At 48.1% G+C, this 27,370-nt stretch overlaps 1 protein-coding gene and 1 pseudogene across 1 annotated transcript; one reads left to right on the top strand and one right to left on the bottom strand.

Annotated features, from left to right (window-relative positions):
- Window positions 1-4,510: 4,510 nt before the first annotated feature.
- Window positions 4,511-17,607, top strand: DUSP5 (dual specificity phosphatase 5). The gene is made up of 4 exons (XM_060641528.3): window positions 4,511-5,100; window positions 10,099-10,247; window positions 13,104-13,323; window positions 16,102-17,607. Exons 1-4 carry the CDS (start codon window positions 4,722-4,724, stop codon window positions 16,500-16,502), a joined length of 1,149 nt encoding a protein of 382 aa, XP_060497511.1. The 5' UTR covers window positions 4,511-4,721; the 3' UTR covers window positions 16,503-17,607.
- An 8,410-nt stretch (window positions 17,608-26,017) lies between these two features.
- On the bottom strand, window positions 26,018-26,921 carry LOC132684619 (uncharacterized protein KIAA0825 pseudogene; annotated as a pseudogene).
- Between the last annotated feature and the right edge of the window lie 449 nt (window positions 26,922-27,370).

Below are 27,370 nucleotides of genomic sequence, written 5' to 3'. Positions count from 1 at the left end.
AAAGGGGTGCCTGGGTGGCTCAGTCAGTTAAGCATCAGACTCTTGATTTCAGCTCTGGTCATGACCTCCTGGTCATGGGATCAAGCCTCAAATCAAGCTCTGCATGGAACATCCATGTGGGGCACGAAGCCTGCTTGAGAGTTTCTCTCTCTCCACCCCTACACACACTCTCTCTCTACAAATGAATAAACATTAAAAAGAAAGAAGGAAAAAAGCACATCAATTTTCCACAATGAGCATGTGCTTGCTACCTGCATAATCAGAAACAAATAAATGAAAAGGGGGGCAAAATTCATCCTTCTGAGAGGTCCCTTGGGCTGGCCTTAGGGTTGCCCTGGGCCCCTCCCTGGCATTTTTGGGCATTCTCTGATCCATACCTAGAAGCCATCTGGCTCCACCTTACGATGGGGAAGCAGGGCTGGGGAGGAATCCCAGAAGCCCCCACTGAGGCTGTGGTGAGCAGAGACAGACACAGGAGTTCCCAATTCCATGAAACTCCCTGACGTTGGAAGCTGAATGCTGTAGGCCCACAACTTTTTTAAAAGGGGCATCCAGGACCCTCCAAAGGGTAAGAATCCCAGATCACAATGACAAACCAGGGCCTGAGGGTTAGGATGACTGACTGGTCAAACGAGCATCAAGAAACCTAAAAAACCTTCTGTCTTCCTCTGAGTATAACTGGCAGGGGGAAGAGAATTAGGAATGGGATAAGGTCCCAACTCATGGATTCACAATGTTAATTTAAATTTTGCTTTTTTTCCCTGAACCCATCACCCCCATTCAAAGCAGCAGGGGGACAGGCATGATTATTTGCACAATTCCAATCTCAGTGGCACCTGGGTGGCTTAGTTGGTTAAGCGTCTGACTCTTGGTTTCGGCTCAGGTCATGATCTTACAGTTTTGTGAGGTCGAGCCCTTGTGTCAGGCTATGCACTGCCAGTGCAGAGCCTGGATGGGATTCTCCCTCTCCCTCTCTCTGCCCCTCCCCCACTCCTGCCGTCTCTGACTCTCTCAAAATAAATAAATAAACTTAAAAAAAAAAAAAAGAAGTCCAATCTCAGACACCCTCTTCTTCCTCCTAGGCCTGTGGCCGATGAAATCCAGTTCCTGATCCTAGTGACTGTGTGTCCACAGCTTCGTACCTCACCTCCTTACCTAGAGTCTAAAGCTGTGATGTATATACTGTGGCCAACTTTCTTCCCAGGTGCCTCCTAAAAAGCTAGCTGCAAGTTTCAGCAAGCACTAAATTCCATTCTGCCACATTGATCGAGCTCCTCCATGTGCTGGATGTTATGATGGAGTCATAGATGGTGGGATAAATCCTGAGTGTGGCCTGGGAGGCCGCAGGTTAATGGTGGGACAGAAAACACTCACGTATCAGGTGAGGGGAGGGAGAAACCACACAAAGGTGAGAACCCCCAGGAGGGCAACTGATTAACAGGCTGGGGATTAAGGGGTAGTTTCTTAGAGGTGCAACCATAGCTCTGGAGCCGTGCATGAAGGTGAAAGATTCCTATACAAAGGAACGGAGGCATCGCAGTCCTGTAGAAAGGGTGGAGGCAGTAAAATGCTGGGCAAGTTTAGGAAACGGGCAGCAACTAGAGCCTGGGTGGGGGGAGGGAGTGGAAAGGAAGGAGACAAACAAGGTTAGAGGTGGGTTATGGCCAATTGGCCAGAAACGAGGAGGATCTCGGTGTTCCACTAAGGAATTTGGACTTTATCAGTGTGTAGGTGTCACCGAGGGTTTTTGAGCAGAGCAGGTGGGCTCTGTGCTCAGATCTAGGCTTAAAGAGATCACATTGCAGAGGATGAGAGAGTAAGGAGAGGGCTTGGAGATTGGGAAACAGGATACTGTTAAAAGGCCCACTATGGGGGATAACAGGGCCCTTTAACTACAGCGATGGGCAGGACCAGCTGCATAATGTATGGGACCCGGTGCAAAAATAAAATGCAGAATTCCCTGTCCGAAAATTATTCAGAATTTCAAGAGAGTGACAGCAGAGCATTCAACCAAGCATGGGGCCCTGTGTAGCTGTACAGGGGAGACACCCATGAAGCCAGCCTGGCCCCAGGACCAGAAAGGTCAGAAGAGAAATCTGGAAGGCGGAGAGAGTCCTGGGACTTGGTCATCTGTTGGACCTGGAAAGTGAGGGTGGGAGACTTTCCTGCACTGATTGCCAGGCCACCCCACTGCTTACTGGGTACCCCCTTGAGCAGTCCATGATCACCTCTAACCTATTAATCTCTCTGAACTTCATCCCCTCCTTCTTCTGCTGCTGCTCACCCAGACCTGTTCCTGTAGGTTCCCTATCTAAAGGCGTCACCATTCACCCAACCACCCCAGTTAAAAACCTTGGCATCACCCTCTACTGTCTCCCCATCCCATCCCTTCCGGCCATTTACTTCCTAAATGTTTCTCCCATCTGTGTGGCCTCTTCAATCGCCGCTATCACTGCCAAGTTCCGGCAGGCCCTTATCAGCTCAGGCCTGGATTACCCACAAAAGCCTCCTATCTATCTCCCTGACTCCAGTCTGGACCCCTACCCCCTCTCTCAAATAAAACATCCATCCTCCACCGTGCTGCCGCGTGAAGTTCCCAAAGGTCACCTGACCAGGTCACGGAGTAAGACCCTTCGTCCAGGGCTGCTCCAGCCAAAGGATAAGATCCAAATGCCTTAAATGGCACACAAGACCCTCCGTCAGCTGACCCTGCTTGATTTTCTAGTAAATGCCAGAAGTGCCTTAGTCCCCAGCACATACCATGCCAGCATTTTGTTTTGTTTTGTTTTTTCTTTACCTCTAGCAGATCCCTCTGCCTGGAATGCCTTCCACCCTCCCCTTCCGTGGCCTGGCTAACTTCAGTTCATCCTTTGAAACTCCCTTTGACTCTCCTCTGCCCTGGGAGGTCCTCTCCGAGGCCCCATTCCCCACACTGTGGATGCTCTTCCATACTGACTACAGGACCTTAAAGAGGCCTGTGGCTGGGCCGAGCCTTCTCTCTGGGCTGGGGAAAACCAGGGAGAGCAAGTCACGTCACTTTGGTGTCCAGCCCCCAATACAGAGCCTGGCCATGTGGGTGCTCCAGACACGTGTGGCTCTGGGCTGAAACGTCTGGTGGTGACCCTGGAGGAGGAGCAAATTACCGGGAAGGCTGGTATGAATAACCCCAGAGAAAACCCCCACATCACATTTTCCTTGGCAGGGCCAGGACGGCGCCTCTGACTGAATGCAGCTGTGACCCGATAACCAACTATCTGGCATCTGGTTTGATTGCATTTGATTTCAGAATTTGATTTCTGCTTCCTTCTAAAAACCTCATTCTCCTATGTCTGTGGTAACCAAGAACCTCTCTAGTGGAGGCAGGCTGTTCTCCACGGAGCAGCCCCCACCCGCCTCCTCAGGGCAACAATAAAATGGTTGGTCATGAGCTGGAGGGTAGAGGCGTGTTTCCCCTACACCTGCCCCTGCAGCTTGCAGAGCCCCTGGCGCAAAGCTGGCCCTCCAGAATACTTGCTGAATGGGTGAATGCGTCCAGTTCACCAAGATTGGGGACGGGAAGCCTGAAGCTGCTGGGGACCGGTGGGGGCAGACAGCCTGGGATTAGACTTGATCCACAGATAATCCCCCAAATCCAGAAGCCACCTGGACAGCAGCCTGGGACTGAGCTCCATCAACGGATGCATGTTGATGCCGCAGCTGATTCCGTGACAGGATTTTCCAGGGGCCAGAAAACGGCTCCTCAGAAAACAACTATTCTAATTATTATTGGAGTGCGACAGAGAAAAGGCCTGTCAATCCTTTAAGGGCAGAATCCATATGGGGAGATTAACAGCTGGCTCTCCTCTCCATTTTTACTTTTCAGCACTTTTATTACGGAAATTTTCAAGCAAACAGAAGAGTGGAGAACACAGTAAAAAGGACCCCCCCCCCCCCCCGTACCCATCCCTGAATTTTAACGATTACCAACACAAACCCAATCCCGAGTCATCGGTATAGTCCACCCCTTGTGAAGCAAATCCCAGCTATCATCTCATGTGCCGCCGTCAAGGCTTGGGTGAAGACCAATGCTCATTTCCGATTCATGGGGGGGGGCACCGGCCGCGGGCTCCCGTAGCCCTGCCTAGCTCGGTGTCTGGCACAGCCCCCAGCAGGTTCTGAACCTACGTCTCTGAAACTCGAAGCCGGATTATGCGGCGCCGGGCCCTGCCTCCTCCGCTTCCTCCTCTTCCCGCACAGCGTGGGTCACCTCGGCCTCGTAACGCTCCTGACACCCCACCGGCAGCCCCCGGTGATGCGCGAGTGAGTGTCTCCGCGCAATGCCACAGAAAGCAGAGGGAGGCGCCTGTCACTTCCTCTTTCTCCGGCTGACTAAGGCCGGGCGCCCGCCCCGCGCCTCCGGCTCCCCGGGGGTGTGGTCACAGCCCGAAGGGGGCGGGGAAATACCCATATTTGGCCTTATATGGGCAGCCACGTCACAGGCCGCACACTCATTCACATAAAACGCCGCGCTGCCGGCGGAATCCCCGGCTTCTGGGGCGGCGAGTGGCCCGGCCGGGTGCCGAGCGTTCGGGGCGGGAAAGAAGAGTTGAGCGGCCGCTCCGGCGCCGGGCTCGGTCGGCCGGCCGCAGCCTCGCGGGCCGCCCTCCCGTGCCTCGCCAGCGGGCACCCTGGCCGTGGGCACCTGCGGGGCGCGCGGCGCGCGAACGCTGGGCGGCGGCGGCATGAAGGTCACGTCGCTCGACGGGCGCCAGCTGCGCAAGATGCTCCGCAAGGAGGCGGCGGCGCGCTGCGTGGTGCTCGACTGCCGGCCCTACCTGGCCTTCGCCGCCTCGAGCGTGCGCGGCTCGCTCAACGTCAACCTCAACTCGGTGGTGCTGCGGCGGGCCCGCGGCGGTGCGGTGTCTGCGCGCTACGTGCTGCCCGACGAGGCGGCGCGCGCGCGGCTGCTGCAGGAGGGCGGCGGCGGCGTGGCGGCCGTGGTCGTGCTCGACCAGGGCAGCCGCCACTGGCAGAAGCTGCGCGAGGAGAGCGCCGCGCGGGTCGTGCTCACCTCGCTGCTCGCTTGCCTGCCCGCCGGCCCGCGGGTCTACTTCCTCAAAGGTGAGCGCATCGGGGCCGCCGATTCCCTGTCACCAACCACCAATCTGCCACCGCGCCGGAGAGTCCGGGGCTCTGGGGGTCCCCTCCTTGTGCGGGGCGCCGTCTTCGACCCCGGACCCGGTAGTCTCCACTTGCCGGAGCCTGCACGCTGGGGCTTGACGTGCGCTGGGGAGGGCACCGCCACTGTCAGCGCTCAGAACTTCCCCCTCCCCACTCGAGTTCCTCGAAAGCTCCCGGCGGCAGGTCCGCCGGGGTGGGTGCGGTTGGTTACGCTGCCGGGGGCGCCCCTTCTCGGAGGCAGGGGCCGTCGGCCAGGACTGGCGGGTCCCCGTTTCCCCGCGCCGGCTTAGCCGCCCTCGCTGGGGCCTGGGCTCTGAGTCTTTCTGATAGACAGATCTGGCGGGATCAGCAGGTCGCCACCCCCCGGAGCGTGGCGCCGCGGTGTCCCCTTTCCTCCCGCCTGGAAAATAAGCGTACGTTGGGTTGTCTTCACCGACCCCTCTTGCCTTTTTGACCCTGGCGAGTCCCTCCCCTTCCTTTCCATTTTATTTTACTGCTTTTTATTGTTTTCTTCCGGCCTTCCTTTCTCCCCTCCCAGACCTTTCTCTAGCTCAATTTGGAGCTGACAGCCTTCCCACCCTTTTCACCCCTTCGCTCTACCGCCCGGAGAAAACCCCCGCAGGGCTGGCCTCCTGCTGTCTCCCCGGGGTGAGGGGCGGTTGGCAGTCGTGCCAGGACTCCGGAGAGGTGCAGCCAGGACTCAGGACCTTAGCGGTGGAGGGGATTCCGTCGCCTTTGGTTTGGGATGCCCCAGAAGCTGCCCCACCAGTCAGCCCATTACACCTGCTGGAGAAAGGACTTGGACTTCCTGGTGGTGTGGTGGGTGATTGACAAACTACAGAGCAATGATTCTTGGGCCAACTCCTGTGACTTTTCCCGCCTTGTATTTGAGTCCTTTGTAACCTCGAATGTTTGAAAGACCTAGCCCACAGTGCAGAGATGAGGCTTCAGCCCAAGCTGTGCCCCAAGGCCCTGCCAACCCTGTTGCAGACGCCTTGAGATACAACAGTGATGTGGTTCAGAACTCGGGGGCAGTGAATGGAGGGTGAAGTCCTTGTTTTAAAACCATGCAATTTGGGGAATTTCACACAGTCCAGGCCAGGAGATCACATGGGCAGCCCCCCCCCCCCCCTCGTATTGGCACTTCTTGTAGACTGTCCCTGGTTGATTCCTCTTAAGGAGGAGACAGGCAGAAGATGCTCTTCCTTGTCCATCATCCTCAGCCCTCAGGGGATGGAGGGATGCCCTCCAAGCTCTGCAGAAGTTTCACACTTAGCCCCGGATTTTTTTTCTCTTCCTGATGTGGTTTTTGTCTCCTGTTCTTAGCAATGAATACAGGAAAAGCTACCGCCTCCCCAAGTATCATGAAAGATATGTTCCAGGAAACTCCTCCTGGTACTACCTCGGCTCCCCACCCCTCTTCAGCACTGGGTGGGAGGAGGGGGGGGCATGCTGATGGTTTAGAAGTTACTGCCACAGGAAGTAAGCAGCTCTGTAGACTCACATCTCCGGAAAATTCATGTTTAAAATTTTTTTTTTTTTTTTTTTTAATGAGAGTAACATACACAAGTAAAATTTTTAAAGCACAAAGGCTCTACAATGAAAAGTGGGTTTTCTGCACCCCCTAGAACGTACTTCCACTCTCCGGAGACAGTCACCCACTATTTCTCTTGTTCGTCTTTAGGCAAGTTAATTTGCCATGAGTATCTTTAAAACATAGAATGGTTTTGTGTATTTTCTATTCATGCCTCTTCCACTTAACTCAATCTTGGGATATTTGTCCATATCAGAGCATACATGTCCACTTTACTTTTTTTTAAATTTTTTAAAATGTTTTTATTTTGAGAGACAGAGCACAAGTGGGGGAGGGGCAGAGAGAGAGGGAGACACAGGATCTGAAGCAGGCTTCAGGCTCTGAGCTGTCAGCACAGAGTCCGATTTGGGGCCCAAACCTGCGAACCATGAGATCATGACCTGAGCTGAAGTTGGACATTTAACCAACTGAGCCACCCAGGAGCCCCAATTTTACTTTTTAAACAAATCCCCTGGTGGCAGCTGGCTGGTTACTTTCAGCCTCACTATTTGAGGCAGTGTGGTAAAGTAGATCTTTGTCCAGATGCTTTGCATGTGCACTATCTTTCAGTAAAATTGCCGGGTTGATATTGTGTGTGTTTTAATTTTCAGTATAAGTTGCTTGATACTTACGTTATAACATTACTAAAATCTTAAGTTGTTGCCAAAGAAAATTTTTTTTCCTTATCTAACTCATGTCCAGATGTGAGTTCAGGTTTTATTTATTTATTTTTTTTAAGCTTATTTATCTTGAGAGAGAGTGCACACAAATGGGGGAATGGCAGAGAGAGAGGGGGAGAGAGAGAATCCCAGACAGGCTCCATGCTGTCAGTGCAGAGTTGGATGTGGGGCTCCAGCTCACAAACTGTGAGATCATGACCTGAACCAAACTCAGGAGCCGGACACTTAACTGACTGAGCCACCCAGGCACGCCTGAATTCAGGTTTTAATCTAGTGGCGTTTCAGATCTTGGGAGCAATGCCTTTTATGCTTCCCTTAATCCTCCTCTCACTGCCCCCCCCCCCAAAAAAAAACCCGCTAAAATGAGGTGATGACCTAATGGCATTGTCAGTGTGTATTTATACGCAGTGTGCAGGCACCTTCTCTGCTCCCCTGGTAATGCAATGGTGATCAAAAGCAGAATCACTCTGAAGAGGGTTGAGGCAGCCAAAAGAATTGCCTCGGCTCTTGCAACTCAAGTGAGGCACCAGAGAAGAATGTTCTGTCTCTCCATGCCTCTGAAAGGAGTGGGTGAAAGACAGAGACCCTCTAATCTGAAGGACTCCTGACCCCAGCTTGAAGAGACAGGACACTGTTTATCTGGCCCTCAGAGCTACGCTGAGAATCTGTGTTGCTTGCCTTATTTTGTCAGTGGGCAGGCAGGACCCAACCCACACCCGCACCTCCTGTCTGTCCTCCTAACAGCCAACTCTTAAGTGCGCTATTTACAGACAAGAGATGGGGTGGCCTGAAGGCTTGCTTCTCTTTCCCAAGCCTCATTCTTGGGAAAGCTTGGGAACGCCTGGGCCACTCTTACTCCAGATTCCTGTTCCGTATCACTCAGTTTGTCTCCTGGAACCCAAAATGTTGGAGGCCCAGGCACAGGAAGTGATTTACTAGCTAGGGACACCTCTTCCAGCGAAGCTGTGTGTCTGTGTGTCCGTGTAAGTCTGACATTCTTTCTGCCTCCTAGGAGGGCAAGGGCCTAGGGGCTATGGTTGGGAGGAAGGGGAAACTAAACCACAAACACCGCCACCTTCCACCTCCATTGCTCTCTGGCGTGGTCTTTTGTCCTGACTGACCTAGAGGTCCAGAAGCTCATCTGGGGAGGCCCAATGGGCTTTTTGTTAAAGTGACCACAGAGGAGATTTGAGTGTACTCACTGGGGGCGGGGGCAGTTCCAGCAAGCTGGGAGGAAGCAGTAATGGCAAGATGACTCATTCTAGGAATTGGCTGCAGCTTCTGGGAGGGAGCTGGAGACCGCCATGGTATCCATTAACCATTTGTCTACTGCAGGGGGTTAGAACCACCACATGCTTCACTGTGGGGCTGTAATAACACCAAGAGACAGAAGAAAGAGGGGACTTTGTAGAAAATACATGGCCTCTACAATGTGTATTTAATTGATGATTTGACCCCAAGTGAATTTTCTGGGTCAGAAAAAAATTAGAAGCAGGTTTTCTGGAGGCTCTTGGAAGGGCCTTAAGTCCTCTTGGATTGGGAGCAAGGATGTCCCCAAGTAAAGCTGGCCTATTCATTGAGGCTTCTGAGGCCAGTTTTTCATTTGGTTCTTAACCACTGAGTGCTGGGCCTTAGCCTTTTTTTTTTTTTTTTTTGCATTAAAAAATTTTTTTTATGAATATAACTTGTTGTCAAATTGGCTTACATACATCACCCAGGGCCCATCCCAACAAGTGCCCTCCTCGATGCCCATCACCCATTTTCCCCTCTCCCTCAATCCCCCATCCACCCTCAGTTTGTTCTCTGTATGTAGTAGCTGAGACTTCTTTGTATACCCAAGTTTCTATGACTTGGTCACAGATAGGTTTTACCTTAAGTGACCCATCTGGAGAAGTTTATCATTTGAGGATATGTAGTCGTGGAGAAAGGTCAGGGAGGTGAGGTGATCTTCAAGGGGAGAGAGACAGTTCTTACTTACTGGGACTGAGAATTAAGTTCCAAAGGCCTTGGGTCTCCAGTTTGGTTTGGAAGTTAATTAACTAGATTGATTACTCAAAATCGGACCTATAGAGAGGATTGTCAGCAGTGTTCTGAGCACCTTGGGAGTGCGAAAGGGCAGGGTTGTTTTATGGCACTGTGTTTAAACCTCATATTGGCCCCCATTCCCTTATGAATAGAGAGGGTTCCGTCTATAATTCAGTTCAGAGCTAATGGGCTAGGGATGAAGCAAACCAATTTAGGAGTCTCTTCTTGCAAATGAATGAAGTTCTGTATAATCACACCTGCATTTTAGACAAACAAGTGAAAATAGCTTTTGTTTTCTGGAGGGATTTGGTTAATATTTGCCAGATGTCGGATACATTTCCTTTCACAGTTTAAGCTGCTTCTGATAAATGCAAAAAGTTAATCATTGCCTCTCTGAACTGTAGCTTGTTAGAAGAGAGGGGAAAAAAGTGTGTGTGTGTGTGTGTGTCGGGGGGGGGGGGGCGGGGAGAGGGGGGTATAGCCCATTTCTATTCCAAAGCTATTAGTTGGCTTGGTTCAATTTTTCTGTAAGACCGGAATCTGTGTTAGCATAATATTCTTGACTCTTCCACACTTGGGGTATTGACTAATTGGGGGCATTTTCTGAAAGCCTGAGAAATCAATGCTAACATCTCTCTTCCTTTTTTGTTTTCCTTGCAGGAGGATATGACAACTTCTACTCGGAATATCCTGAGTGTTGCGTGGATGTACAACCCATTTCGCAAGAGAAGGTTGAAACCGAGAAAGCCCTCATGAACCAGTGTGGGAAACCAGTGCTCAGCATCAGCTACAGGCCGGCTTATGACCAGGTACGTGGTGTGGTCTTGGCTGCTGACTCTGTTCCTTCCTCGGCACCCCAGCTCTTCCTCTCCCCGCTCAGCAGCACCGGTTCGTTCTTTTGTGGATCAGGGTTTTGGACAGAGCCCTCGAGCTTCAGAGAGCTGTTACTTGCCAACTTGAGTTTCCATCCAAGAGTAAATGGGCTTCTTTCCAGCAAACAAGCTGACAAGAGCAAACGAGCCACAGGATGCTTGACAGCTTCTGGAGAAAAGGGGAAGTGAAAGATACATTATTATTAGCTGGCCTAGGGAGTGCAGAGAAGCTTCAAAATATCGGTTTAGGTTTCCTGAAGGTGTTTCAGAGCCGACTTTCAGGCTTCCTGTGTTGATCTTTCCTGATCTTTTCCTGAATTGTTCATGCTCTGCAGTTTCTACAAACCAGCCTAGTACCTGTCAAAGTGTGTCTTGTTATTTTTAACTGAAATGGGGCTGGGGGAGAGGTTGAGGGAGGGTCGTGGAGAAACAACCCTTGGGATGGCTAAGCAGTCTCTAAGGGTTTGTGGTGCTTACAATTCCATAAATTCAGAAACCAGAGCAGATCAAGAGATATTATAGAGGATTTCACACTCATTCAAAAGGGGGGGGGGGGGTAGTTTCCTTCAAAGAATTTATACCTTCTGACAACTCACTAAAGGATGAAAATGTGGAAGGCTCAGTCTTCCACAGGAGTTACCTACAATGTTGGAGGATGGGCAAAAGGTGGGCAAGGTCCCAAATCTGGCAGAAACCAGAGATCAAAGCCCACTTTCCCCTTTTACAGAGGGAAAAAACTTGTCTCACAGCTGGTGAAATGAGCTATCTGCAAAGAATCCTGGCAACAGTAGGCCCAAACCTCCTCCCTTCTCTCAACTCTGGTTCTTTGCGAGACCTTGTTCTGTTTTCTACATGCCTTCTTTTAGAAAGGGGCCATCCTAGCCACATGACCTGGTATGAGGAGCTTCTCAAGGTTTTCCCACAAAATAAGAATATATCCAGATCATAAAAAGGAAGACGTCTGACTGTTGTTTAAAGTGCCAGCTGCCTAGCATGAGCAGAGCTTTGCCCCTGCGAATAAACTTCCCAGTAAAGCCAAGTGACTTCCCTTGAATGGGATCCTGGGTCAGGGAGCCCATTAGCTTGGCAAGGTGCCACGGTTATTATTTTGTTTTTCTTTATTGAAAATACAGCCTATGATGAACCCTCAAGCTTTCAAGCCATGGGCATGTGGCTTAGCTGGATTCCTATTTTTGTTTGTTTGGGTGGTGTTTTCCCCTCACTTCTCAGAAAGTGAAAGAGAAACAAGAATTGGCAGGATATCATGAAAGCACAACAGACCTTTGGCCGAGAGGACTGGGGAGGCCCTGATGTGTCTCCAGGGTTCATCTGGGGAACCCCCTCGTGCTATTTCTTAGAAGCGCTTCTGCCTTGAGAGAAGCCAAGCCAAGGTCGTGTTAACCTTTGGGGTTTCTTCCTCTTGAGTCTAAACAGGATTCAGAAAAACAAAGAAACGTGGTTTCAGGAGTGTGTTGATCTAGGCTATATAAGTAACTGGATAAGATCCCAGGCCTGGTTTGTCAGTGTTTTCCAGGCACTAAAAGGAGAGAGAGATCTATGTAGGTGCGTATAAAGTATTAAGTCCAGGGCCAGCTATTGTAGGTGCTAATAAAATAACTAGTTGTTACTTTTACTATCCTTTGTAAAATCCTCCATAACTTTCTTCTGATTAGCCAAACTGACCTTTGCCCAAACACTTGATTTCTCTGGAAAGAAAAAGCACACACTGCATGATGGGTAATTTGAGAATTGCCTGCTGCTGTCCCTCATCCTATGCCTCTTTCCCTACTGTGGATCTGGCTGAGTTTCCATTCTACTTTATTCCAGGACAGGAAGTGGAAACACGGGAAGCAGATGGATGATATGGGAGAGGCTCCCAAAGACGCAGCCACTGTCCCCCCTCAAGCACAGTGTTTCCCTCTAAATCGGGGAGGGGGGGCTCCCATTGTTCCAGTTTTGACTGGCTTGTCTTGCCACCCTGGAGTGCTAAGACTGCCACAGTCTAGCTGTTCCTTTTAACTGTGCCTCAGGGGAGATGGTCTCTGGTTCTAACTGGGATCCTCCTTAACGGGAATCCTGGTGTGTGGGTGGCCTTCCAAAAGGCTGATGTAAGCATCTTTCACAAACCCTCAGCGCTACCTGACAAAGATCAGGTGTGGGAGAAGCCCCTCTGCCCATGGCTTAACAGCTTTTCTTTAAGGATCCTGGGTAAACAGTGGTTGTTTTCACTTCTAAGAAGCATCCTTTTGGGGGCACATTTTAACATCGCTAAAACCACATGCACCTTAGGATCAGTGTCCTAGGTTTGATAAGATACACTATAGAATATCAGGACTGCAAAGCAGGGTTCTCATCTTGTTGAGTTTTATCTGCTTCCCTGAGAGAAAAAACAGGGCTTGCCCCAAGGTTAAAAGGCTTGCCCTGGTTCTGTCAGGGCAGCTAGAACTTGGGACATTAGCCTCTCGATTCTTCCCGTTACTTCTCGTCCCCATCAGCACAGGGAAGCTGCTAGCATTTCCTGCCTCCTCAATCAATATGTGTAAGAAAACGAAAATCTTCACCGCGTGGGCTTTGCCGTCACTGAGTCACAAGGTAGCAATGTAGGGTAGAGAGTTGGCCGGGGTGGTGGCTCCACCCACACTGCTGGTTGAACTACCCTGGCTCTGAACTCTCTACCTGGAAACCAGAAAGGGAACCTCCCACCCTACAAGTAGGTCAGGCTTGTTTTGTTTCCTCTCCTAAATGAGCAAGCTAATCCGATATTCCCTGGCTATCCTTTGCCCCTGCTTCCAGGGCGGCCCAGTTGAAATCCTCCCTTTCCTCTACCTTGGAAGTGCCTACCATGCATCCAAGTGCGAGCTCCTCGCCAGCCTGCACATCACGGCCCTGCTGAATGTCTCACGGCGGATTTCCGAGTCCTGCACGACCCACCTACACTACAAATGGATCCCCGTGGAAGACAGCCACACAGCTGACATTAGCTCCCACTTTCAAGAAGCAATAGACTTCATTGGTAGGTTCAGTCATTCGCCCTCCGTTGTTTGGGGAGCCACCTAGGGCACCTGTTCTGGTTCTGACGTACTGATGGAGGCTACCTTTGCCAAGAAGAAAAACAAGCGTCTTGTCTGTGCAACCACCAGGAGTTGGAGCCGGGAAGGTTTGCAGCCACCAAAGACGCAGAGGGGAGGATTGGAGTTGCTATTAATAGGAGCTTTAATTTGCAAGATAAATGAATTAATATTTTATGGCAGTACTCACTGCCGCTCGTGTTATTTTTTCAAGCTGGGTGGGATGCGGTGTGTCCGTGCGTAATGCCCCACGGCAGGGAAGCAAGGGAAGGATAGAACCATCCCAACTGTGCTCCTACGTAGGTTGGGGTATTTTTAAAAAGCAAACAGAAGGATTGAGAGAGCACTGCTTAACACGCTGAGCCCCGAGGGCCCTGGCAGCTTTTCATGGTTTTTGGCAGACTGCTTTAGGGGCAATTTGTTTTGCATTTTCAGCTAATTTTGGATTAAAGATAGCATTTGATCAAGCTTCATGCTTTGCGCACAGAAAAGTTGTCATCTTTTGTACGTTGTGTTAGGCAGTTATCATTTCCTCCCCTGTGCAGGCCTGGAAGCCTCTGGCCCCTCTGCCCGGAGAGGGCTTTGGGCCCTGGGTCCCCACCTTTTCAGCATAACCTTGATTTTTCTCTCATTTGACATCTTCCCTTTCCCCCATCCCTCTTCCTCGGCTGCAAGGCTGACTTTTTGCTGTCTCAGACTTGCAAACACCACTCCCCAACCTTGTGGTTTTGCCTTCTTTCCCAGAGTCCTTCTTTCCCTTGAATATGCATAGCTGTTGAAGCTGAGATGTGATTTTCCTTATCTTGTTTGGAGGGCTTTTGGAGGGAGAAAGGCAGATGTTGGCCACAGCAATAACTACTTAGTGCGGGTAGCAATTAAAGCCCCCCCACCCCCCACCCCGCCTAGCTTTGGCCACCTGGTGCGCCCAGTGCTCATCGCACATGGTTTCTCCTCTGCAGGAAACCCACTGGAAAACTCACCAGAGGCAAAAAGACCATGTCCTGGTCCCCTGAGCCTCTGGGCTGAGATGATTCCTTTGGCTCTCTGAGAGGCAGCCCAAATGATGGGTTGCGAGTGGGAAACCCTTGGCTTTGTCTCCCTGACCCTGGGAATGCCTTGCCCTTCTCTGCCAGTTATTTAATTACCTAGATAGCTACTCGGTGAGGTCATGAAACCCGCCCCCGTCCATTTCTCAGAACCCTCCTTCTCCATCCTGTGTGTTGTGTACATAACCGCACAAACCGACAGCATTTTGAAAGCACAGGATGCTTTTCCCCAGACTTCTTGCCCTCCTGGTAAAAGGAGGGACTGAGGCCATACCCTGTGTTGACCTCCTTCCCAGGGGAAGGCCCTGGGAAGGTCACATGGAACATCAGCCCTGAGGGGTAGAGCGGAAGCAACACGCTCTAAGCCCTTTGTTTTCTTGGATACAGCACTGGTCAACTAAAAGCTAGCCTACAAGGAGCAAAAGAAAATCAGGAGTCATGACCCTGCAATCCTAGGGGTTGGGGTCCCCTTTGAACTAACTTACCGGGGCTTTATTTCTTTTGAGTCAGACTAAATTGGGGGTACCTCCAATGAGCTACACTGAGCGCGTCCTTTGGGATTTTCGTTCTGCTGGGGAAACTCCAGGGTTCCTCCCTGCCTCCTCAGAAACTTGATGTTTTAGATCTTGCGGATTCATTTACAAACGTCTCCAACTTGAGGAGGGAGGCGGGTAAGGGAGCTGACTTGATTTTCCCTTCAAAACCTTCAGTGTTTTTGTGTACTGTGGCCTTACATAGTGCCAGGTACATCATCGAACTTCCTGTGTCGTAATGTAATCATTTCCTCATTAGCAAGAGAGGGAATTGGAACGGCTGTTTTTCGTGGTTTTTAATTGGTGTGTGTATGTGCGTAACCTTTTGCCCCTCATTTTTAACTATCGTAGTTCTTTGGGGGAGAGGAGTGGAACAGGAAAGGAGGGCACCCCCTAGTCATATTGAGCTAAAGAATGCTGACTGATGGTGGTAGCTTTATGGCAGTGACTCCCATTGTTGTGCAAGATGGAGTTTGCGAAAGCCATTTATATCCTCCGGTCTAGTAAGCGTCACTTAGCCAGGGCTATAATTAGTGGCTGTGCACTACTTATTGTATGTTTGGTGGTGGGAACCCTGGGAGCTGAGCCAAGCATCCCGCCCCTGGCACAGCCAGAGACGGTGCCCAGCGAGGCTGACAAGCCTCTAGCAGGAGAGGACTACTGGGTCATCACCATAAGACTCAGATCCTGAGAGACAGGAATTGCTTTTCCAAGTCAGTCTTTGTACCTGGGACCCTCTCAGAAAAATGTGCCTACCCAATAAATTTGCACGCAATGTCAAGGATTTCCCAATGCCCTCTCGAAACCCATCCACGGGACCCGAGTTAAGATGGCATCTCCAGGAAGGGATGTGAGACTGCTGCACTCCAGGTCTGGCCTGCTCAGGGGCAGAATCTATGCAAGTATCCTGGCGAACAAGGAGGCACCTCTAAGGATAGAAAGGTCCTAAGTGGGGATAGACCTTGGTGGGACCCCAAAAGCTCCGTCCTCGCCAAGGGGCATCAGAGACTGTGTAGGAACCTCAGCTGTCGAACAGACGTGATGTTTTGATAACCAGGTCACTTTTGTGTTTAATGCTTGTATCTTGGCATTGCCTTTTGGGTTCCAGTCCCAACTCATCCTCACTGTCTTTTCTTCCTTCCAGACTGTGTCAGGGAAAAGGGAGGCAAGGTCCTGGTCCACTGTGAGGCTGGGATCTCCCGCTCGCCCACCATCTGCATGGCTTACCTCATGAAAACCAAGCAGTTCCGCCTGAAGGATGCCTTCGATTACATCAAGCAGCGGAGGAGTGTGGTCTCGCCCAACTTCGGCTTCATGGGCCAGCTCCTGCAGTATGAGTCTGAGATCCTGCCTTCCACGCCACAGGCTCCCTCCTGCCAAGGGGAGGCAGCCAGCTCTTCATTCATAGCCCATTTGCAGACATTGAGCCCTGACATGCAAGGTTCCTACTGCACATTCCCTACCTCGGTGCTGGTGCCAGTGCCCACCCACTCGACAGTCTCAGAGCTCAGCAGGAGCCCCGTGGCCACGGCCACATCCTGCTAAAACCGGGATGGGGAAACAGCCCAGTCCCAAGAACAACTGTGATTCTGCTTTCTAAACTCGTGGACATTTCATACCTGTGCAATACCGAAGACCTCACTCTGTCCCACTGCCCCACTGGGAGAGTGAGCACCAGGCTTGCAAAGGAACTTCACACTGACATCGGGGATAGGTTTTCGGGACCGAAGGAAGGCCAAGCCATCATGAGAGCACAGCGCGTGCCAACTACTGTACTTCCAGACCCCGTGCCCTCTCAGGACCGCCCAGTCCCTGTACCTCCAAGTTTGCCTTCTCATTTCAAGCGTAAGGCAATAAATCCCTGCAGCAGCATGGGAGAAAGCAGTTGCTAGACCGGGAGAAAAGGCAGTTATGAAGCCAATTCGTTTTGAAGGAAGCACAATTTCCACCTTACTTTTTTAACTTTGGCAGTCTCAGTATCTGTCTCTGTTGCTTCAGGGCATAAGCTGATCACCACCCAGTCGGGAAAGTAACCCTGCAGGGTTTGGAGGGACACGATCTGTGTGCTGCTTTGAACCCTCAGATGTTTTTGAGGCTCCCTCTTGGGGCCAGTAGAGACAGGCGGTTGAAGTAGGGAGACACTGACCTATCTGGGTGTCCTCTCCACTGTGGGTTCTTCCTGACTTCGGACTTCGCATGATTCTTACTCATACTTGAACCTTTCTCATTGCACCTCTCCTCAAAGCAACTCTTCTTCAGACCTTAGACCAAAAATCACCCCTTCGAGGTGGTAGCAGTGGGTGCCAAGGGAAATAGGGCACCCGCTGTCTGGGTCAGTGGCATTGAAATGGTCGTTTTCCCCAGTTTGCCGTCCTTCGTGTGTGCTTGTCTCGTCTCCGGTGACACACGTCTTCATCCCTGCCCCTGGGGGTTGTCTTCAAGCTGTGGACTTCTGGGGTTTACAGATTTTGTAATGTGGTACTTCTTTTTTGTCTGTAGGTTCTTTCTCCAGGGGAAAAGGCAATAATTTCCTAAAATCCATGTGAATGTGAAGAAAAGCAGTATGTTACTGGTTGTTGTTGTTGTTGTTGTTGTTCATATTGTTGTTTTTTTATAGTGCAAAATAAAAAGTAAAAAGAAAAAAAAACACTTGTTCGTCGTTGGTGAGTTGGGGTAAGGTAGGAATACATTTAGGTGGGGACCCAGCCTGTCTCCCTGGATCCAAACGAGTGCTATTTCCAAATGAGCACCAGGGCAGTGGTGATGCATGTGCTGCTGGAGGCGTGAGGCTGTGCGTCCGCCCATGAGCTGGTGATCTTAACGATACAGAATATTGCTTTCCGACTGAGAAGCTTCCCTGAGCTCACTTGCAAGTCCTTAGGTGAAAGCCACATGGAGAGGAGGTCAGAGCATTCATCCACTCAGGGCTCTTCACTCCCGTGAGTCCAGGCAAAGACTTCGCCTTGAACCTCAGATGCTTCATCAATGAAATGAGCGAACCGAGCTAGATGATCCTGAAGGTCCCTTAAAGCTCAAGGGCCCTTGGTTGCAGCAAACCAAGGCCAAGCTTGTGGTCAGCCTCCTAGTGTCTGGTACATGGGACACACTCAGAAAAGGTTGAAAAAATGGCCAAGTGAATTAGGTGACTGTTCACCATAAGTGCCTACTCCCCTTTTTTACCCTTGGAACTAAATCTTCCAGGTAATTCCTTCAATAAGTAGGTTTACAGCCAAGGCTGGATTGCCTTGCCTGTTGAGTTATTTCCTCTGTTGGTGGAGGAAGGAAGGAGCAATAGTGACTTCTCCCCACGCCTGAGAAGGCTTCTGCCCCAGCCTAACTCTTCGGGCCTGTTTCCTAGCCAGCACCTGAGATAGAAATTCCCCTGGTACTTAGTGGGAGTTCCAAACATACCCCTCAGGGGCACAAAGAGGCCACCAGCTCCCCCCTCAGGCACCATGTCTACAAATAGCGAGATGGCAGCCTAGCCCGGGGTAGCCCAGCCCAGCTCTTTGTAAACGTCTCAATTCAAAGGCTTTGCTTGAGGCCTTGCTCTCCACAAGCCTTTCCTTTTCCAGACTCCCTCTCCACAGTTTCCTTGGAAAGTCCTCAGGTAGGAATGCCACCCAGACTAGAGAGACTGCATTTCTTTCCTTCACCCCATGCCCCTCATCTGCATAATCCAAGCACGGCTTCCACACAAAGAAAGCAGAGTGAAGAACATTGGACAGGGAAGGGGCGGGGGGGGGGGGGGGGGGGGGCGGGGAGGGGGGGCCTGGCTCTCACCCCGCCCCTAACTCCAGCACTGTGGAGCTAATCTCCAGCAATCTCGCTGGACCAAACTTGTCCAGGGCTTGGTCTAGTTGATGCCTGAGTTCCTTCCCAGGCTTCAAATCCCTGAGGTTCTGCTCAACCTTGGAACTTGACCCAGAAGCCTGCCCATTGTGCAGGCCTGTCAAGGTGCTGAGTGGCTGAAGGGTCTCAGGCAGGGAGCGTGGGGGGCCGGGAAGCTGGGTGCAGGCTAGGGTGGTGCGCTAAGCTGCATCAAACTTGCTGACATTTGCTTTATTGCACTAAAGTCTTTCTCTGAAGGTTAAGTCCTCTAAATCAGGCATATGAGGATTGCGCCTAAGCTAATGAGTCACCGGAGGGTAAGCCAAGTGAAGCCCCACAGCTGGGGATGGCTTTTGACTCTCACTCCCTTAATAATCTCATTAATTACACCTCCATTTGTGTCAAAACCAACTTCACACTGGTTTCCAGGGCCAGGTGGGGAATTAACGCTGCTGGTGTCCGGTTCCTTCATCCCCAGAGTTTGAAGAAACACCCTTCTTGGTCTCTAGCAATGGTCCAGGTAGAGATGTGTCTGGGAGGATAGAGACGTTAGTTCTCCCCTATTCTGTTCCCCAGCTGGGTCTGTGGGTAAGCCTCCTGAGTCCACTCTGCCTCCTGAGCTGGGCCTGATGGGGGCAGAAAACGTGTGAGCAGTCGCACACCAGTGTGCTGGCAGAAGCCCCGTGTCCCCACGGGTCTCCTTTGTGTGGCGACCCCGGGGAACACGCTGCCCAGGTTTCAATACCCTCAAAGGCTTTCTCTCTCTGAACTGCGGTGGTTTATCTTCGGAACACCGTAAATGAGCCCATCACCGCCCCGTTTCCCTCCTCGCTTAGGCCACTAGGCGGCTCAGAACAAAATGTTTAGCTCACTTCTTGACAATTATACAATTGTCTACAACAACTTTATGGCGTGCCTTTTGGGTATTGCCTCCACCCTGTTTCCTGGAAATAAAAATTTCCCAACATTCTTTTTCTTTTACTTCCATTTCCACAGTGGCTTAACAAGCAAACAAAAACAACCGCTGGGTAGGAAAGATTAAACATGCCACGATGCATGTACAGAATGAGGTGGTCAGTTGATACGTGTGAAGAGAAGCCTGTGTATCTCCAGGGCTCTGCCACCATCTCCTTCTGAGGATTCATCCACGGGACTGGGATCCCTTGCCTTTTCAGTAACCCTGCCCAGTTCTGTACTCTTTCTGGAATCAGTCCTGTCCAGAACCCAAGCCCGATGGCTAGGCCCCTCATTCCTTGTCTCTGCCTCTCTGGCACTGCCCTCCACTTTAGCCCTGTATGCTGCTGCTGGTAACTTCTTATGGGAAGAACCCTGGAACAGATGGACAGATTGCTCAAAGCCGCAATACAGCCCCTCCTGACCTCCTCACACCGGAGGTGAGGGATGTGACTCCAAGCCTAGATAACCATCATTGGTCCATCCACTTAACACTGAGCACCTGCTAGAACCTGGGATTCAGCGGAGGAACGAGAGCCGAGCGGCCCCACCCTCATGGAGTTCACGAGTACTAATGACTTTCACTGGACTTTCTGTCCCAGACTGGAGCTGGCCTCTGAAGTTGGACCGATGTCTCCGGCCCCACACGATCCCCTTGCCCGGCTCCCCTCTTCTGGGCTCCAGCTTTATCTTCTCCCATCTGGCCCCAGCATACTCCATGCCCAAGCTCCCTGGATATGGCATCCTGTACACCTGGCTGTGTTGACCCGTGCTAATAACGGAGCCCTGCCTCGGTGCATCCCTTAGTTTCTCTTGTATTGTTTAACTTGTTTTGAACACTGCATTCGTCTTGGCCCCACCTCCACCCTCACTGGAGTAAAAAAAAGAAGAGGGTTTTTAAATTAACAGATATTTAAATATTTAAATATGGGGGTGCCTGGGTGGCTTAGTTGGTTAAGCGTCTGACTCTTCAGATGGCTCAGGTCATGATCTCAGGGTTTTGTGAGTTTGAGCCCCGCATGGGCTCTCCACTGACATCACAGAGCCTGCTTGAGATTCTCCCTCTTTCTCTGCTCCTCCCCCACTTGCACTCTCTGTCTCAAGATAAATAAATAAACTTTGGGGAAAAAAAAAAAAAGAAGAAGAAGAAGAATAGAGTTCCTATTGAGCCCTAGTCCTTTCTCAGTGATTTGGCTAATAGCAGAGGTATGTAGTAAGCACCTACTATGCACCACAAACCAAGCGAGGCGGGCACACAGGCATCATCAAATGTAATCCTCACTGCAGCTCTGGACAAATGTTTTTTGTTATCTCCATTTCCAGATGCACAAACTGAGCCTCAGGTATTAGGTCACACAGCTGATAAATGGTAGAGCGAAGATGAAGCTATTTCACTGCTCTTGTACCCCTCTGCGCACCTGGAATATGCAGGAGATGCTTTTATCCATTGGGCTTTTGTTTGCAAGGAAAGGTCCCTTCAGCCCACATTAAGGAAAAGTGTTTGTGGATAGATGTAAATAGCATCTACCTGCTCTTGACACACTGGCTTTCTGACGGTCACTAAACACGCCACATTCCCTCCTGCCTCAGGACCTTTACACATGCTGTTCGCCCTTCCTGGAACACATTTCTCCCCTAAATTCACCCTTCAACTAAATAACTCCCACTGGTCTTCATGTCTCAGCACAATGTTCTCCTTCCCAGGGAGGGTCTCTCAGGCTCCCAGACTAGGTCAGATGTCTCTGTTCATGTCTCCTGGCTCCCTATCTATATTTTTTCTTCATATTTCACCAAAGTTTAAAAAGTATTCATTTATCTGTGATTATTCTATTAATGGCTCTCTTCTCCAGACTAGAAGCACTGGGAGAGCAAAGATTATCTTTCATTTCAAGAGGGACCCAGCAAGGGCCTGATTTATAGTGGGTATTCAGTAAGTACTGGTTGAATGAAGCGGTGAATAAACAGAAAACCGGGAAGGAAAAGCCCTTAGAACCCGAAGCTGGGCTCTCCATTTCCCTCAAAGGCTGTGCTACCCTCTACACATAAGCTCCTTGACCCCATGCCATTTGCCAAATCCTCCCCAGACCTAGAGGAAACAAGTGTCCTACATTCAATGACTGCTACCCTATTGGTCAGAGTTTATGTCACCACATCACCCCAGTGGTCACTGCTCAGTTACTCTAGGGTCAGGTGCCCATCCTGGGACCAATCAGTTTCCTCTACGTTCAGAAACCTGTCTAGACCAGACTCCCTGAGTTGGGCTGTAGATAGGGCAGTTTGGGCTAGAAGGGGCAGGGATCCTGCCATGCACTTGGCTAACTTGCCATGTAAAGTACTCAATTAATGCCAGTAGACTGAGTATTGCATACGAAGACTGCCATATAGCTTGGGCACAATGAAATTCAACCCTACCGGTCTTGTCTGACTGCCAGTGAGCACCCCAAGGTGATCAATTATGATACCTAAATTTTATACTATGGTAGTATTTATTTATAGTGGTAAATCAAATCACTTCCCACCTACATACCTACCACCATTCACTTATAAAGTTTACAGAAACTGAGAAGCCACTAGGTGGGAATTCAAAATAGACCCTTGAAGCATCTGTACAGTTTTCATTCTGGGCTTCTCCGGCAGCCAAAAGAAAATGTACTGCTTGAGAGGAAAAACCTCTAAGATAGCAAAGCCTCGAATATATCTCTATGATAGGACGATGAAAAAAATGTATTTCCAGCCTATGAGTAAAAGGACAGTAGACTTAGAATCAGGAAGCTAGCTGCCAGATCCAGGGAACCTAACTACCCAGAACCTTTAAAAAGATCTTTGAAGGGCACCTGGGTGACTCGGTTGCTTAAGCACCTGACTTGGGCTCAGATCATCATCTCAGGGTTCGTGAGTTCTCATCAGGCCTTGCACTGGCAGTTTGGAGCCTGCTTAAGATTTTCTCTCTCTCTCTCTCTCTCTCTCTCGATCTCTCTCTCCTCTCTGCCCCTCCCCTGCTCACTCTTTCTCTCTTTCAGAACAAATAAATAAAAATATTTTTGAAAAAGCACTTACAATTGGCAGGCTGCATGCTGGGTATTTTGGGTACTTTCTCTCTCCAAAAGGCCACAAGACCCCAGCAGAGTAGACTTTGTTAGCCCTGTGTACAGATGATAAAACGGAGAGATCACAAACCCAGCCTAAGGTTACATAGCTAGAGCCCGTGGATGTCAGAGCCAGGATACCCAACCTGCATTGGGCCCCCAAAGCCATACTCTTTCCTCTGCACTGCTCTGTGCTCCAGAAAAGGAAATTCAAAAGCATCTCAGTTGTGTGTCCATATCTACGTACCTTAAACGTGGTCATGAAATCTGTTTGTTCTTGAGCACAGGGTTTCTAGAGATCTCATTGTAAGAGCTCATTCACTTGACAGCCCTCTCTTCCAACATCACTGAACTGTTAGATTTGGGAGTTGAATTTCAGGAAGGACGTGGACAAACTGGTGTGTTAACAGATAACGGACAATGAAGGGATTGGAAACTGTGTTATATGAAGAAGAGTAAGGAAAGGTAGTGATGCGTGACCTGCAGAGGGGAGCCAATGAATTGTCTCACTGAAGCTGTATAGAGTGGTGTCTGGGAACTCAGGGGCTGGAGTGTCATAAGTCTGAATGTGAATTCCGGCTCTGGCATTTGCTAAATGTGTGGACATGGACAAGTTACCTCATGGCTCTAAGTCTTGAAGCTCTTATCCATAAAAGGGGTGGACTAATTGAGTCTACCTTGTGGGTACAGTTTGAAAGAGTAAATGCGATGAGGAATAATTGTCTACTATGAAGTCAAAGACACAGTAAATCTTCAATGAATAGTGGTCATGGTTATTAATTACAATAATTACAGCATTGAACTACCCACTGGTGTGAAGGCTGGGCAAGCAGAAGTGGGATTTCTATTGGACAGGTTGCCATGAGAGGATTCAAGACTCAGGGCCTTTGCACATGTTCCTTCCTCTGCTTCCTTCCTTTCCTTCTTCACCTACTCATTTATGAATCTCTGCAGTGCATGATTTCATTTTTTCAGGGAAATCTACCCAGATTTCAGGATTCTGTATTAAATGTTCCCCTGGTATCTATACCTTCCCTTCAGAGTGCTATCACAATGGGAATTAAATAAGGATGTTCATTCTTTTTAAGTTTATTTTATTTTGAGAGAGAAAGAGAGCATGTGTGCAAGAGGGAGGTGGGGGGAGCAGGGAGAGGGAGAGAGAGAATCCCAAGGAGACTCCAGTGTGGGACTCGAACCCATGAACCATGACCTGAGCTAAAATCAGGAGTTACATGCTTAACCGCCTGAGCCACCCAAGCACCCTTGATGTTCATTATTTTTAAAAATCAACTTTATTAAGGTATAATTTACATAGTATGAAATTCTCTCATTTAAATGTTATAATTAAATGACTCTTGACAACTGTATATATACAACAATGTTAACACCACTGCAATCAAGATATAGGCTATTTTCTTCACCTCCAAAATTTCCTTGTGCCCCTTTGTATTTACTCCTTTTTCCCTACCCCAGCCTCTAGCAATTACTAGTATTTTCCTTCACTATAACTGTGCCTTTTCTAGAATTTCATATAAATGGGATCAGATAGGATGCAGGTTTTTGAGTCTGCATTATTAACCTGAGCATAATGCGTTTAAGGTTCATCTATGTTATCATGACTACTAATAATTCATTTCCTGGGGTGCCTGGGTGGCTCAGTCAGTTTAGCTCCCAACTCTTGATTTCAGCTCAGATCATGATCCCAGGATCATGGGATCCAGCCCCGCATTGGGCTCCACACAGAGTGTGAAGCCTGCTTGGGAATCTCTCTCTCTCCTTTTGCCTCTGCTTGTGTACTTTCTTGCTCTTTAAAATAAAAAAATAAATAAAAATAAAAAGATATATAAGTATCAAAAAATAATTCATTTCTTTTTGTGCTTTAATAGTGTTATATGGTATAGATATGCCAACATTTGTTTATCAATTCACCTACTGATGGACATTTGTGTTGTTTCCAGCTTTGGGCTGTTATGGATAAAGCTGCTATGGACATTTGTGGACATGTTTCTGGTTATGTGGTAAGTTGCATTCCTACCATTAATGAATGAGAGTTCCAGTTGCTCTATATTCTAGCTTATAGTTGGTATTGTCAGTTTTGTTGAGTTTAGCCATTCTGGTAGTACGTAGTAGGTAGTGGTACCTCACTGGATTTTTTTAGTTTATATTTCTTTCTTTTTCTTTTCTTTCTTTCTTTTTTTTTTTTTTTTTTTTTTTTGGTATTCTGGCATTTTATTAAGGAAGGTATGTAAAAATATAGTGAGCTATGGAAATTTTTATAAAGTGATCATAAATTCAAAGACAGCAATTCACCAAATGACAATTTTCAAACACTTAAAAAATACAGTTTATGTACCTATTTAGAAATATACCTCAGAGTTTTCACATAAAAGCATGACTAATAATTTTCAAAAATAATATTTTTATCGTGATTTTTCTCCACTAGTGGGAAATTAAAATGGTGACAGAAAAGTTTATTATATCACAATAATTTCTTTCTTTTTTCCTTTATCTTTTATATAAAATTAGCAATTTTCAAATTACCTTTTCTCTATGTATATTCTTATAGAAATAATACTAGAGGAGCTTTTAAGTCAGCCATAGCTAAAATGCTATGCCTCTGTGACCAATTATAATATAGAGTTTTATAGTTACCATTTCATAATAGCTCTTTATTGGAATTGACTGACTAAAAGAATACAGTTCTAAATGTCCAATTTTAGTTTATGTAAATTTCAACAAATTTTTAACAGTTCTTTTTACCTAATGACATTTCAGCTTTGGAAGATACAATGGGTTAAGAATTGTACTTTTTTGTTACATACATATGAATATTGACTCGCATATATATGTGTATATATGTATATATATATGTATATGTATATGTATATATACATACATACATACAGTTTCACCCAGTAATTTATGCAATCAAAAAAACCAAAACTCATTGGCAACATTTTTGACTACGTTTTCAATATCTTTAATAATTTAAAGAACGGGGAAAAAAAGCACTTCTAGAACTGTACTTACAGAAAAAGAAATGCAGAAGAGAAATGTGCACTGTAAAATTTCATAATATTTATTTTCTGATTTAGTTTCGAGTTTGCAATAAGTTTAACTAAATAGAAAAATGTTAGAAAATTAAAGGTATCAAAAGGCTTAGTCAAACTGAACAAATTTATAAACTCACTAACCCAAAGCATGCACTGCTCCTCTAAGCCTGCTGGAGTTCTTGATTTGTTTTAATCACACGGACAGCACTTTCTTTGAACTGCAGCTCACAAAAATTTTTGAGAAACTTTGCCATTTCTTCTGCAACAGTATCCAGGAAAGTTTCTTTAATGAATTTCACCGTTGAAGTGGGAGCTAAAACTTCATGTAGTGTGTTAAAATCCTCTTTTATCATTGAGTATAACTTAAGCATTGTACTTTGGTATCCATGAGCCATTATGTCTAAATTCGATTCTCTGCTATAAGCAGGAAAACAGTTCTGCAGGAGCTCAGCCAACAGTTTATTCTGTATGCTTTGGTATTTGATTATAACTTCCGATTCTGGATAAAGAAATAACAGTTGTTGTATGCACTGCTTTTTCAACCAAATTTTGTGCTGTGAATTGATGATTTCATTATGGCTTTGCAATTTGTTCACTGAGAAGCGTCAAAGATGCAGTCTTATGTTATCCCAGATGGACTGTGCATCCGTGGAGGAATCATCTTCAACAGAATGAAGAGAAGTCCCAGAGAGGAAATGGAAAGATGCTCCACTTAGAGTTGCCGGGAATGAAGTGCTGCTCTGGCAGGAGAGATCCCAAAGTGAATCCAGGATCACTTCTTCTTGATTTAGTTCACTCTTCAACGAATCTTGCAGTGTTTTGAGGAATTTCATCAAATCTCCATGGGGAATGGAAGGTGACTTGGATGAATTACAATTATAGTTATCTAGCCACTCAAAACAGTCAGTTGTCGTTTGCAGCTGCACCTCTGGACACTGCTTGTTAACTTCAGATTGTATTTCCTTAATGCAATGTTCTATGCTTGTAGCATTTTGTTCTATCTTTTCATCAATGTCACTGAGTGACAATGTCACTGACATTTCACAAATGTCACTGCTTAAACTCCAAGTCTCCAGGAAGAGTTCGTATTTCTATAATTACTAATGATGTTGAGAATTCATGTATTTACTGGCCATTCGTAGATCTGCTTTAGTAAAGTATCTATTGAAAATTTTCTTTAAATGAGTTACATGTTTTATTATTGAGGTTTAAAAATTAGTTCTATATTCCACTGACCTATATATCTATCCTTATACCAGTACCACACTCTCTTGATGACTTTCATTTTGAAGTACATTTTGAAATTGAGAAGAGTGAGTCTTTCAACTCTTTGTTCGTCTTTTTCAAGATTGTTTTAGTTATTCTGGATCTTTTGAATTTTTACATGAATTTTAGTAGTAGCTTGTCAGTCTCTGCCAAAAAATCTGCTAGGATTTTGATAGAGTGTGTGTTGAATGTGTAGGTCAATTTGGGGAGTATTACCATCATA

This window comes from Panthera onca, chromosome D2 (assembly GCF_046562875.1).
Source record: "Panthera onca isolate mPanOnc1 chromosome D2, mPanOnc1 haplotype 2, whole genome shotgun sequence".
Lineage (NCBI taxonomy): Eukaryota > Metazoa > Chordata > Mammalia > Carnivora > Felidae > Panthera > Panthera onca.
Note: the sequence above shows the minus strand (reverse complement) of the source record. Positions and strands in the feature narration are given on the sequence as shown.

Excerpts from the sequence above, each read along its gene's own strand:
- DUSP5 (XM_060641528.3), top strand. The coding sequence starts at position 4,722 with ATGAAGGTCACGTCGCTCGACGGGCGCCAGCTGCGCAAGATGCTCCGC. Across the intron at positions 10,248-13,103 it reads ACAGGCCGGCTTATGACCAG|GGCGGCCCAGTTGAAATCCT; the intron begins GTACGTGGTGTG and ends CCCTGCTTCCAG. Across the intron at positions 13,324-16,101 it reads AGAAGCAATAGACTTCATTG|ACTGTGTCAGGGAAAAGGGA; the intron begins GTAGGTTCAGTC and ends TCTTCCTTCCAG.